General features: G+C 38.0%; 1 protein-coding gene across 5 annotated transcripts in view; it reads left to right on the top strand.

The window, feature by feature from the left end:
- The window catches only part of WASF1 (WASP family member 1), a 79,198-nt gene extending 65,850 nt beyond the window's left edge, over nt 1-13,348 (top strand). For 4 of the 5 annotated variants that reach the window (XM_052685739.1, XM_052685759.1, XM_052685765.1 and 1 more), the window contains 6 exons: nt 4,479-4,632; nt 5,299-5,416; nt 6,270-6,442; nt 8,483-8,662; nt 10,228-10,865; nt 12,440-13,348. In XM_052685739.1, coding sequence (XP_052541699.1) covers nt 4,479-4,632; nt 5,299-5,416; nt 6,270-6,442; nt 8,483-8,662; nt 10,228-10,865; nt 12,440-12,597 — 1,421 coding nt within the window. In that variant the 3' untranslated portion in view covers nt 12,598-13,348. The remainder of the gene's footprint in view (nt 1-4,478; nt 4,633-5,298; nt 5,417-6,269; nt 6,443-8,482; nt 8,663-10,227; nt 10,866-12,439) is intronic. The other variant, XM_052685772.1, reaches the window with a different exon arrangement.
- Nucleotides 13,349-14,397: the final 1,049 nt, after the last annotated feature.

Here is a 14,397-nt window from a genome sequence, read left to right as displayed (position 1 = left end):
GTAGAAAACAGTGTATTTTCTCAAAAACCAGGGATCAGGATACCTTTTCACTTTCAGTGTCCTCTTTTGAGCTTGAAATTTACAAGTTTATCACAAATGATCTTGTGTTAGCCCTGGCCTGTGCTGAAATAACTGGAGAAAGGTAATGCTTAAAGATTTGGGGAAGGCATTTGAATTTATCTCGCATTTTCCTTACTCTCTATGCAAGAATTAAGCAATTTTCAGTATTTCTGTTCAGCTAACAGCATGTGCAAAATGGGCTATACTTACAAAATGAGTCTCATTTGATAGTTCTTTGCCAGCAGGCAGTAATAAAAGATGTAATGGGTTCCTTTGGGCCCAGTGCTATTACACAAGAGGAAAATAAAAAGATTCATTTAAAGCTAAGCAGCATGAACAAGACCAGCCCAAGTCAGATTCACTGAAAAAAGTGCAGATACTTGACAGGTGTTTCTGATAGAGAAGATATAGATTTTTCTGATAGGAAAAAAGCTCTGCATGTTTAAATAGTCTGTGCGTTTTCTCATTGTTTTCAGTTAATTTAATATCTCTGTAAAGAATAAAATCAAATGAAAGTAAGATTAGAATTGTATCCTGAAGAAACTGACTCTTTGCACACAACCCTGTCACAGAAAAGCAGTGAAATAAGTGTGGTCTGTATGGACATACAGAATTTGGAGACTAGGTTAACTTCCAGATCAGTGTAGTCAGCCCACTGTGAGATTCAGAGCAAAGGATACAGTAAATCCCATTTAAAGAGGCAGCTCATTTAGGATCTCCAGCCTCCTGAAGAGGAATTTGGTGAATTGTTCTAAACTCATATTTCTATACACAGAACACATGAAATTCATCCAAGATGTTACATTCGTGTAATGTTTTAACATGAAGAATAGTGCTGTAAATTGAATCATAATTTTGACCAAAATCAAATAAAGAAAAGGACTGTTAAATAACATTGCACAGTTGCTCCCTTTCCTAGGAACTTCGCTGTGCAACTCAATGTTGGACTTGAGCACGTGTCCCTCTGATGGCTGAGTTCCAGCTGCTTTCTTTTTCTTCCTTTATTTCTTCCAGTTCTTAGTCCTCAATTCATTTTGTGTGTTATTTTGTAAGTAAATCAATTTTAAATTAGTGTGTCCAAAGCTCAATAGCTCAGTGTCAAAGCCATGATTTTGCATAATTTGTGGGTGTTTTTTTGTATATAAAGAGGGATCTGGACAGAATGTCATTTGTTAAATAATGTAAGGGTTTTGTTGAGACCCACCAGCAGATTCATTGCTTGATGCAGCTGGCTGATTGTGTTCTCTCACGTGCTGCCCTGGGCTTCCTAGTGCTGTGTGCTGCATTTAAAGTAACTTCTGAGTCCTCTTAAAATGATTGCTATAGTATTTGTCTTCTCTTTCTTTATTTGTAATAGTTAAGTTACACAAACTCTCTATCCAAAGATGACTTAATCTGCTGCTGTTTTTAAGAATATTAGAGAATATTGGCATTGCTCATCTTCGGGGTAAACCCAAAAGCGAGCACGATCTGTTCTGGAGAGGTGGTCTCTCTGCTTAGCAAGTATTAGATCTGTGGTGACTGGTCAGAATGAGAAACCTGGTAAGTGTTTAACTAAAGCGTGAGGATCTCAACTTTTAAGGCCACCTAGATGCTGTTTTTTGTTGTTGTTTTTTTGTACATGGCAGTAAACACAAGTGGTGTAACACACTGACTTTTTGAGAAATGTAGGTATATGAAATTTAAGATCACAGGCCATACAAAGACTACGGTGCTAATTAGATGTTAGGCAACTAGAAGTTTAATTTTATTGGCATCAAGTTAAATCCCTGAATCACTTCCAATTCTTTCTTCAGCATCCTATGTCTTCCCTCACCTGAATTCACATGTACAATTTGTTAGCTCTCTTGCTGTGCTAATTTGTCACTCGACCAGAGCTAAATGGCCATATGACCAGCAATGTTTCTGTGTTTTTCTCACCCCGGTGGGAAGCCACATGCATGTTGCTGCTGTTCCTCAGCCAGCTGGCAAGCTACATGAATGGCTTTGTAAGCCAAACTGTACACAGCCCAGAGTTATATGCTGTGTTTGTAACATGCAATTTAGGTGATCATTTTTTTCTGTAGGCTAGTTATATCAGTGTCATAATTCTCAGTATTTTGTGTTCTGTGTCCTTGCATCTCCTTCATAATGTAATAATATATTCAGTTGTGTTGAATGATTGCATTGAATACCGTTCATTGAATATCAATGCAGGGAATGCTTTTGGCCTTCTGAAATTCAGTTTTTCCTAAGACCTTTGCACATTAGTCTGGTTTTAGAGAGAAAGTAATCTGCACACATTAGGTAGGGATTGATTATCCTCAGGTGTGATGTTCCCTTGTACATGATTACAAAAATTGGAAATTAAAACAACAAAATGCAGGTTATGAATTTGACCAACTGTATTTGCGCACTTGAGATTAAATAGGGAATGTGAATAGTTTATAGGGTAATATGTATCTCAGGAATATGGTGCTGCATAGCTCACGCACATTTTAATATTAAAACAACTGTCTTTATGGCAATGTTCTTTTTTTATTACTTTCAGAACATATGCGGGTTCTAAGAAATACAGCAATTTATTTCTTTTAACTGACATAGTTTCCAATAAAAGAATAGTTAAAGACCTGTGGAATTGTCAAGCAACTCTGAACACGTACATTTGGTGAAATTTGTAAGACCAACAACCTAAAGGAGAAGCAGCTGAAGTATAAAAGAATCTAAAAATGGCATTTTAGACTAGGCAAACCCCAGTCTTTTATTTTAAGCGTGAACTTTTGGCAGTATGTAACAGTGCATACTTTATGACAGGTACAAAATATATGTTGTTATTTATGAGTATAAAAGTACTTGAAGAAACAGAGCCTCCTAGCTGATATCCATGCATTATAGTACTTCTTTCATGTAGCATGTAAAAAGGCTTCTGAGCAGCTAATTAAAGGTATTAAAACAATAAAAAAATACAGTAACAAAATGGAATCTAAGGATAAACAGGAGCAAACTGTTCCAGCACGTATAACCTTGCCAACTGCAATGAACCTCAAACAGCAAACTGAAAATCAAATAAAACCTATCTTTAGCCTCACAAAGAATACTGCCAATATGCTTAGGTAAGAAGAAAGAACATGTCAGGAATTGTAAGCCTGCTGGAAAAAATCCTGCCCCTTTTTTGATCATAGAGTAGAACCTCATCTCTGTCTGTGTATATGTACATACACTTCTATGTGTTACAGGAAAGAAGAGTAAAAGCAACTTTCAGCTTAAACCAGTGTGATCTTAGAAAACAGTTGCCAAAGGCCTTCATGATTTTCTCTAAAGCAGTGAGATAGGGAACGCGTTCTCTCATCTTGAGTACGCAGGCACTACGGTCAGCATAAATGTGTTAGTGTGTATGTATAAAATTTTGTGGGTTTTATTTTTAATAATATCTGAATGAGTGAACAATGCTGCTGATTTATTTAGTGAAGGTTCGACACAAGCTGCAAAATCCGTTTTGAGAAATGCCAGGGGCTTCACAAGTACAGTAGTTGACTGTCAGGGAGGAAGGCTAACATGGACTAAGAAGGTACACCGTTCCAGAAATGGAAGGTACGAGTTTCACTGGTCACAGTCACTTCCCCATTATTTTTTAATCTAAATTTTAATGATTGTGAAATGGAAAAAGATGAAGAGGCTTTAACAACAGTAAGTCATTGTGTTTCAAATCACTGTTTAATCTATTAAATTCACCTAGTGTTATTTTTCCTTTGAATCTTGCATAATGATAATTGATAAGTGCTTAAAAACTCCAAGTGACTCACCTGAATTAAACAGAAGAGCCTTATCTCAACTATTCAGTCTGATAAAAGCCAACACTTGACTGCTTTGATGTGTTGGAACACAGTATCACCTCTCATTAAAACTCTCTGATAACAGTACAGTGAGCTTAAGTGATTTGCCAATTTGGTATCTCAGTGGGCCTTCTTAGGAACTGCTACCTACATGCAAGGAAGAGAAGTCCTAATGACAGATAAAGGTAAAATCTATACCTCAAGATGAGCACACAAAACATTGTGGAGTGAGTGAATGTTATTAGGTCCTTTCAAGCTAGAGAATTATTTTAAACTACAGAAAGCAATTTGTTGAACTACCTTGGAGAGATAGAGAGAGGGTTCTGATGATCTGTCCAGGTAAGCAGAAGTTTCCTGCAAAACTAAATTCAGTGTGATATGCTGGAACATTTCAAATGTGTTTTTCACGTAATCTGACAACATCTTGTCATGTTACTATTACTAGATGAATTTATATTTGTTGAACATGCATTTGTACTGGGTATACAATATTAGTAGTAATGCTTAATATTGATGTTCTAACTAGCATTTAGCAATTCCAGATTAAATCAAATAAAGTGTATTTAGCTTTTTTCTCTGTTTTTACATGGCCGTATCCCCTTTCAGTGTCACTGCAGGACATTACCATGAGGAAAGCTTTCCGCAGTTCCACAACTCAAGATCAGCAGCTGTTTGACCGCAAAACTCTGCCTATTCCTTTGCAAGAAACCTATGACATTTGTGAACAGCCTCCTCCTCTTAACATTCTCACCCCTTACAGGTTAGTTAAAATAAAAAACCAATCAAAACCAATTTCTAGCTAGTTATATGTAGTAGAGATTCTATATTAAGTCATCATGCTCATGTTGAGTAGTGCTGGAAGAGCCGCACTGGAAAACAGTGAAGCTGCTTGAGGAGTACAGATAAGAGAAGATATTGAACGTGTTAAAACCTTATTCTAGTTTACTCAAATTTTACTCTAACCTAACAATGGTAAGAAAAAGTATTTTTGATTATCTGTTTATATTAAGCTGAGTAATGCTCTTGAATAAGAACAGATGAAAACAAGTGGTAGAATACATAGAAAGAAATGTCTTCAGCAGAGGTGAATATTCTTTGCTACATTCAAATCAGTCTGAATCAATAGTTGCAACACTAGCCACTCAGATTTACTTTTGAATTGTTGGACTGAGAATTATCTTATTAAGGATACTCATTTTATCTTTAACTTGTGTTAAAGTCACTTCTCTAGAATCTGAACCTTGATACAAGGAAAGATGATAAAGAGTGATGTCGTAGGAGATCAGTTTTTAACTTCTGTCTGTTCATCTGTGGCAAAATATTTCCAGGCATGAAATAGCACATATTCTTGAATAAGCCTTTATTTTTTGTGTTAACGCTTGTTGTCGAATAAACATTATATCCTGTTTGGGTCATTGTATTGCAGGGATGATGGAAAAGAAGGTTTGAAGTTTTATACCAATCCTTCATACTTCTTTGACCTCTGGAAGGAAAAAATGTTACAGGACACTGAGGACAAAAGAAAAGAAAAGAGGAAGCAGAAGGTATGTATGTTAGCTTTGTGTAGTCGGTTGTTTTTTGTTTGTTTGTTTTTCCTGGAAATGGTTCACTTTGCTTGTACAGTGAATTTTGGTTATGGTATTAGTAGCAATACAGACTTTACAGAAATAGGTCATCTTCATTCAACTGAAACTACTTTTGTTCATTCAAATTCCCTTGACTTAACAAACAAATATTTAATAATAATATGAATGTGCCTGAAGGTTTCATATTGCCTTAAAGTAAATAAAAGCAGGTTTGCCAGAAGCTATCAGAACCTGTAAATCACCTACAGTGACTCAAGAAAGATCAAAAAAGAAATAAAAAATTTTGCTAGACCACTTTTTTTTTTGATGGTACAAAACCCTGACAGTCTCACAGATGGAAAAAAAAAAAATAAAACCACCAACTGCAACAACACCCAAATGAAATCCTTATGCACAATTTACTCTAAACAGGGCAGAAATTAGCAGGAATTGAGCAGTTTGTATGTATTTTCTTAAATAAGCAGTTTTGAAAAGATAGTGCTGCTTTTTTTGTTTCTTCATGATTCTGTATATTTCATACGTAAAGACAATAAGTATAACTGATTCAGCGTTTCATTTCAAGCAGTGTAAAAATCTACCTAGGCAGTTATTTACCCCTGCCTTATAAGTAACTTATGCATTAGAGTGAATCTTCTGCCTTTTACAATGCTTTTTGGTTTATATATTTGTATTGACCAAAATTTAATTATTGTTGTTTCTTCTTGCTCTTGAATTGGGATTGTTTTTCACTGTTTTATGCATGATGTATAAATGCAACTAGTTGAAAAACGTTGTCTTAATTGTCACTTTTGTTTGCACAACTCTCCTACAGCAGAAAAATCTAGATCGCCCTCATGAACCAGAAAAAGTGCCAAGGGCACCTCATGACAGACGGAGGGAGTGGCAGAAGCTAGCCCAAGGTCCAGAGCTCGCAGAAGATGATGCTAACCTCTTGCATAAGCACATTGAAGTTCCTAATGGGCCAGCCTCACATTTTGAATCCAGGTTTCTTTTTATTTTTTCTATCCGTTATTAAGTATAGATACTTGTAATGTACAGCAAACATGCTTGAGGAGTGGTAGATGATGAGATGCTACTGCTTTTCTTGAAACACACTGAAAATTATTGACTTAGTTCTATCAAAAGTCAGTTCTAAAATTCTCAGTCGGTGTATCTTTACAAGAGTTATTATTATCTTGTTATTGAAGTCATCTGTTTGTGACTTGAAGGGAATATAGTCAGTATATCCCAGTCTTGACCTTCAAAAATCCCCATTATTCCAAGCGCTTGATTTTTCTTACAGCAGACACTGCCAAGATTATATGGTGGGTGTGATGTGAACAAATGTCCATTTGGAACTCGAACGAGACCGCTGAGCTTCTCTTTACTCATGAACAAATCCAAGATTTGATTGATGCTTCTGGTTATGATCTATTACAAAATCCAACCTGTTGAATTTTCATTTCACAGCACATATTTGCAGGTGGCTAAATGCAGCATTTTACATAGTATTCCTCCTGTTTTCCTTTGGTGATGCTTGTGCAAAACCATTTCTATTTTATCAGCTGAGAAAATTATGATAAGAAAGAGGGCTGAAAAGTAATGTCAGCAGTTTTGGAGGTGTGGTTTTGGTGTGATTTGGTTTGCTTTGGGCTGGGTTTTTTGTTTGTTTGTTTGTTATATTGTTGGTTGTTTGTTGCCCTATACAACAAAATAAACAAATAAATGAATCCTGCCCCATTTTTCACTGGCCAAGCATTTTGTTTAACTTAATAGGGCTTTCAAATACACTTAATAGTAGCAGTGGATAACTTACAGCATCTGTTGGAGATAATGTTCTGTATCTGAGAAGTGGAAAAAGCTACTTGTAGAAAAGCTAGCTATTTGAATTCATAAAGGAAAAATGATCTCAGTTTAGCCAGTAGGGTACTACTTAAGCTGTGGCAAAGAATGTTTTTGTGGGAACAACTTTGTAGTGTCTTATCTCTGTAAACAACTCTGTTAAGTAGTTAGCAGAAACATCTGCTTTCCTGCTGTCCTTTTCTTTTGTTGTACTGGATTCCATATTAGGCACACTTCTTGCAGGACTCCTTTTGTAGGCAGGACCCTCACCAAGACCTTGATTATCTCAGTAACAGTAGTGAAATTATGAATAATGCAGTAGTGCTTGAGGGCACTGCGTGTGCAGAAGATGTTATTCAGATATGGAAGAACAGAGTGCTTTTGAATAACAGAGTAATAGTTTTGCCCTCTAATTGTTTAATAGTCTTGGATATTACACTGGTAGCAGTACATATAAAGGTGAAATACTTCTATAAGCATTGGGCAGTGTTCTGCAAACACATTTCATCTATATTTCATTGAGACATTCAAGCAGTTATTAATATTTTTAGTTAAGTGATTAATTAAAATTTTCTAGCAGATCAGGCCCTCAAAGGGTGTCTAAATTTGCAAGTTGAATTATTTTATGCTGTCTTTATTTGCATTTAGCTGTATTTGATGTTACTACTCAATAGTAGATCTTCTTTAGATTACCTTCTTTGTGTCTATTATATAGCCATAAAATGCTGGATCTAAAGTAGTGCGTTCTCCAGTATAGAGAATGCTGGAGTATGGATTAAAGTACTGGAATGAAGATCCTCTGACAAGATCAACTAAATTATTCAGTTGTAAATTCTACCACTTGATGGATGTTATGAAAGAATGTTACAAAAGAATGTGTTTGCTCATGTGCTGGCTTTTAGGAGCTGAAACTATTACAAATATAATGCCTGTTGCATAACATACTGCTGTGTGCATATTCCTGGTTGTATTGATATGTGTACCTAAATCAAAGTAACGTGATTCATGAACTCTAAGATCAGGCATATAATGTAGAAATTGTCTGATATACCTGTCAAAAGCACTGAGCCTTTGAGCTGCTAGAAGCAGTGGCATGGGAAATTGGATATATTATTAAAAAGTCATTAAGTATATAATATACAACATTAGTGAAGATCCTTTGTTAGATTTAACAAAGGATCGTTTTTCACTGCTTTCCTACAGATCTCAAGCATATGTGGACCATATGGACGGATCATATTCTCTTTCTGCATTACCCTATAGCCAGATGTCTGAACTTCTGAACAGAGCTGAAGAGCGAGTGTTGGTCCGACCACATGAACCGCCACCACCACCTCCAATGCACGGTGCAGGAGATGTGAAACCTGTGCCTCCTTGTGTTAGGTAGGTAAAGAGCGGTCAAGTCGCATGCAGTCCTGTTGGCAAATTTGTTTTCTACTACCCCACTAACAGTTATGAGTGTTACTTTTGTGTGGCCCAGGTGGTACGTACACTCTGTGTCAGTCCAGAAACCTGACTTCTCCACAGCCACAGGGCCACATAGGAGTTGGGGAGAAGAGTTAAAACCTAAGTCTCACAGTGTGTAGTTTTGGAAACAGATGCCACCTAGCTATTGGTATTTTACCTGTGTAACCTTCTGAGGATAACTGTTTGGAAAATGTTTCTTCGAATGATGTTGGAATCTCAACACTCAGCTTTGGAGTTTTGAAAATCTGGAAATCTGACATTTGTACTACTGAGCTGTGTTTCATCATACATGGAAGGAAGAATGTACTTCCATGGTACGAAGATTAGCTGACAAAACTACACATTCATTCCATGTGCTAACTTACAGTGACTTTTTTTCCCCTCTGTTATTTTAATTTTCATTTCCCTGCCTTTCCAGAGCTGGATACATACTTAAAGTATTTTCACCCCACTGGTACTTTTGTATCAAAAATCTTAGTTTAGGGTCAGGTATGTACAGTTTGGAATAGAGGACAATTAAGTTGTTTCATCCATGAGATATTTATCTCTCAAGAAGAACGTCTTTTTACTCCCCAGGAGAATATATGCAGAATGGCAACAGTTTTAAAATTAATTTTACCACGGCAGCTGAAAGAAATCCTCTAGTGGTCTTTCTGGAAAGTAATTTTACTGTTCCTATTTGCATTTGATTCACATATTCATTGCACTGTAATGAATAGCTAGCATATAAACATACACTTCTGTAGATAAAACTGATGACCTTTAATATAAGCCTCACTCACTCTGTCATCAGACCCTAAATATGCATTTTGCTTTTACTCATTGCTTTTAGTGTTCTGGGGGGTTTGGGTTAATTGGTTTGGTTTAGGTTCTGTTGGTTAAAGCAGTTAATCAACCACTAGTTCCCTTCAGGTAAGTAACTTCAGATAAATAACCTTGATTTACTCAGAGTTGAGAGGATCGAATAATACTCACAGAATCACCCGGGTTGGAAGGGACCTCAAGGATCATATAGTTCCAACCCCCCTGCCTAGCAGGGCCACCAAACGTACACATTCAGATCAGGTTGCCCAGGACCCCGTCCAACCTGGCCTTGAACACGTCCAAGGACGGGGCATCCACAACCTCCCTGGGCAGCCCGTTCCAGGGCCTAACCACTCTCCTTGTAAAGAACTTCCCCCTAACATCCAACCTAAATCTTCCCTCCTTCAACTTGGATCCATACTCACCGTAGGAAACATCTGATAAAGATGCAGGTTTGTATAAACTTGATTAATAGTTGGATGTGAGCAAAGGTCTGTTGGAAGACTGATGCATACTGCATACTGAGAATTTACATGTATTAACGGAGGTTACCTTGAAATCATCATAATACATAACATTCTTTAATGGCCAGTGCTCAGTATTCTTTAATTGTAGAAATTAATCTATTACTATTTTTTTCACTCTGCTACTCTAATAACTTTGTCATGTTCTTTCAGTTCTGCTACTGGATTGGTAGAAAACCGTCCTCAGTCACCAGCGACAGGCAGACCACCGGTGTTTGTGAGCCCCACTCCTCCTCCCCCCCCACCACCACCTCTTCCATCTGCTTTGTCCACTTCATCACTACGAGCTGCGATGACTTCCACACCGCCTCCCCCAGTCCCACCTCCTCCTCCACCGCCCGCTGCTGCTCTGCAGGCCCCAGCCGTGCCACCTCCACCAGCTCCTCTCCAGATAGCTCCTGGGGTCTTACATCCAGCTCCACCTCCAATTGCCCCTCCCCTGGCACAGCCCTCCCCGCCTGTCACTAGAGCTGCACAAGTGTGTGAAGCGGTACCAGTCCACCCAGTTCCTCCTCAAGGTGAAGTACAGGGACTTCCTCCACCACCTCCACCTCCTCCCTTGCCACCTCCTGGTATTCGACCCTCTTCTCCTGTCACAGTTGCAGCCCTTTCTCATCCCACTCCTGTTCTTCACCCTCCTCCCACAACCATTGTCCCTGGCCCTCATGCTCCTCTCATGCCTCCATCTCCACCATCACAAGTGATTCCTGCTCCTGAACCCAAACGCCACCCTTCAACTCTTCCTGTAATCAGTGATGCTAGAAGTGTGCTGCTGGAAGCAATACGGAAAGGTATGGAACAAAAAGAATGATCTCAGAAACTTAATAAATCCTCATTGGCTTTAAAAGATGGAATATTTAACATGTAAGAAGTTAGTTTAGAGAAATGCATCTTAGCTCTGTTTTTGTTCTCTGTTCTCTCAGCGTGAAGACTGCCAAATAGACAGATTTTCTTTTTTTCAGTTTGTAATTGCACTTATCAGATCTCTGGTTTGGATGGCAAAACTGGTTCTCTGTTAGATCGGAAGAAGTGTACATGTGTTTATAGATAATCTTTGGAGATTATCTCTTCATTTCTGTCTGCCTATTTCTCATAGCCTGCAGATTGTGTAGAAGACAAGAATGTTTATTTTCACAGACTTCTAGATAAAAGCAGAGCAGTTCAATGAATGTTTTGATCATATTATCAGTGTACTACGGTAACATCTAAAGGGCATCAGAAATCGCTGCTAAAGACCTAAAGGTGTTTAGATTGTAGTCTGAACATGTCTCCACACAGTGGTGTCAAACAGAGCAGTTGCACTTTCCCAGCTGACAAAGTGCAAGTGAATGGCAGAGACCCAGGGCAGTGTTTCCTGGTCATCCAGGGGAAGGAGTTGTCAGATCTACAATCTGACAAATCCCTGCTGCACTCTGAGTGCTGCTGTTGGACTGTGTGGTATCTTTGAATAGCGGATCTTTCTCAAATATTCCTTGTACTACATTCTTCTACTTTTCCTGTGCCTCTACAACACAGTACGGAATCTGTATTGTACTGCAATATCCATAGATAGTCTGTAACACTTATCTGAGGTAATTTTTAATGCACATGAATTGATAACATTTGAATAGAGTAGTAGTGTCTGTACCAACAGTAGTAGAGAAGACCAGCAAAAAAACTAAGGAGGGCCTGTTGATGCAGTTTAGCTGATCCCTGAAAAAGCTTTTGACCGAATCTTGCATAAGAAAGAGGCCCAATTACCATAGCTTAAATTCCACCCCAGTACATGTGCTATCACCTGACAGTAGAGGGGGGGACTATTAAGTACAGGATTTAGGTCAGTCTATGGTGTCATGAATATAAATCCCCAAATACACAATCTCTGTCTTGTTTCAAATTGTGTTACCAGCATTTAGCTTTCTTATATTATCAGTGTACGTTATTTCAGCTTTGTATTTGACTTACATAATATTTTATTTTAAAACAGGCTGTTGCATGTTCAAAAGTGAGTTACAGGGAATTGTATTTTGCTAGGATACCCAAATAGCTTTAACTTTTAATTGAAGCCATGAAGAGAGAGTATAAAAAGTGTTAAAAACACGAATAGTAAGATGGCTTAATCACTTAGAATGGTGCTAAAAAATATGGATGTATCTCTAATTGGAAATCAAGAACAGGATGTTATAGTAGGACTGGTGATCCTATCTGCAGCAGTAATTCTGACATTCCCCTCTCTAAGAGCTGACAGAGAACTTCCCCCTGAGGAGGACAGTGCAGCGTCCTCAGTCTTTGCTTTGGTGGCAAAGCACTCAGTGATTCATGAGCTAAATACTTTGTATAACGATAAAGCAGGGCAGTAACAATTCTGTGATTTGATGTTCTTCAGGTATTCAGCTGCGTAAAGTTGAAGAGCAACGCGAACAAGAAGCGAAACATGAGCGCATTGAGAACGATGTTGCTACCATACTTTCTCGTCGCATTGCTGTAGAGTACAGCGATTCGGAAGATGATTCAGAATTTGATGAAGTGGATTGGTTAGAGTAAAATTAATACATTGCTGTACGCTACAAAATCGAATGCTAATGTCCATTGTGGTGCTTGTTCTTTGAAAGCTTGATGGTCATTTCTAGTGTTTTTTGTATTCTTTTCTTTACACGATTAATCCATGTTTTTCTACTTTTCAGTTTACAAGCAATTCCTAGTGCATCTTTTGAAACTAAATGTTTTACAGTGGCTTTTCTTACACATCTCTTTCTTTGGAAGAACATACTTTGTTCCAATAGACCACTAAGTATTAAGCATGGGCAGCTGTTGGTAGAGTAGCAGTTTCAATTTTTTGGCATATCTTAACTGTGCACTTTGTGAATTTTAAGTTAATGAAGGCAACTGAGATTGACATTCCGAGGGCAGCTGTATGTACTAATGAGCCTTATTCCACTTCTGTAATGTTTTAAAAACATTAAACCTAGCTATTGAGATATCACTGCCTCAGTTACATCTGTACAATTGAAGTACATATAGTTAGCAGCACTGAACACACTGAAAGGAAAATTGATCTTTTGGGGTTTTATTATTGTTTTATTGTTGTTTTTAAATAATTATGGCCTTATTTGAATGTTTAGAGATTCCCTTTCCCTTCTTCCCTCCCAGGTACATATTGTGTGGTACTATTTTTGCCTGCATAATACAAGTTTAATTTTTTTCTTCGTGAAATCTTCTGACTTAAACATGCTGTGTAACTTATGTAACTGTTAAAATAACAGTTTGATTTAATAAATGGTTCATTTTAAATGTTCCTGGTTGTTGCTCTTTCAGTGAAGCCTGCTTTTCACTGCTACAACTGAGGCATACCTGGACATCACAGATTCAATCTGTGGCTTCAGAGGTGCAGTAAGTATTCACTTGATTGAAGGACCTATGTTAAACAAAAAAAACAACGTATGTACTTTTATCATCGAGTGATACAAGAAGATGAAAACTTAATGTGATCCATTAGTTTAAAAAAAAAAAAAGTGAGAACTTGTGGTCTGTATGGTTTAAGTGTTTTGTTGTTTGGTTTTTTTTAGAAGCTTTGGCATTGTATTTTGAGAAGTGGAGATACAGCAGTCAAAATCACAATCAGTGATAGATTGCTCAGAATATGGGTAATACTGCAAAGTGATTTTTTTTAAGTACTGAGAATGTTGTGTATGTTACAACATTGAATAGTTACAGGAAGAAATTCTTTACTATGACACTGGAAGAGGTTGTCCAGTGAGGCTGAGGGTGCCCCCTCCCTGGAATCGTTCAAGGCCAGCCTGGATGGGGCTTTGAGCAGCCTGGTCTAGAGGAAGGTGTCCCTGCCTGTAGCAGGGGGCTGGAATTAAATGATCTTAAGGGTCTCTTCCAACCCAAACCATTCTGTGATTCTGTGTTCTATAGGATGCAGAGCAATTTGCACAGGCATGTGGCTATTAGCCTGTTTGTGGGACCGAGCAAATCTCCAGAAGTGCAGACAAGTAGGAATACAGCAGCTCTTCAGCTTCTCTGTCACCTTCAGAGGTTATGCTGTAATTTTATCTAATTGAAGAATTTTTCCATTGCAACGGTAGTGCCTTTGTTACATTTGCAGTTTTCCTTTTAGATATTCCAGATGCAGTCTGCACTGTCACTTGAGCTGAGCAGCATCATGGTGCCTTGGCTGGCACTGCTCAAAGCTGATAGTCTCAGTGTGCCACCACATCTGCCCTGTAGGTGTGCTGACTGCATCTGGTATCTATGAGCTGGGTGTGTTGCATAGCATCAAGAAAGCCCAAGGGCTAGTGTGGGGAAAAAAAATTTACATAACTGCAGTTTTCACATACT

Source organism: Tympanuchus pallidicinctus, unplaced genomic scaffold (assembly GCF_026119805.1).
Source record: "Tympanuchus pallidicinctus isolate F22 unplaced genomic scaffold, pur_lepc_1.0 scaffold1, whole genome shotgun sequence".
In the NCBI taxonomy this organism is placed as follows: Eukaryota; Metazoa; Chordata; class Aves; order Galliformes; family Phasianidae; genus Tympanuchus; species Tympanuchus pallidicinctus.
This window is presented reverse-complemented; position numbering and strand designations above follow the sequence as displayed.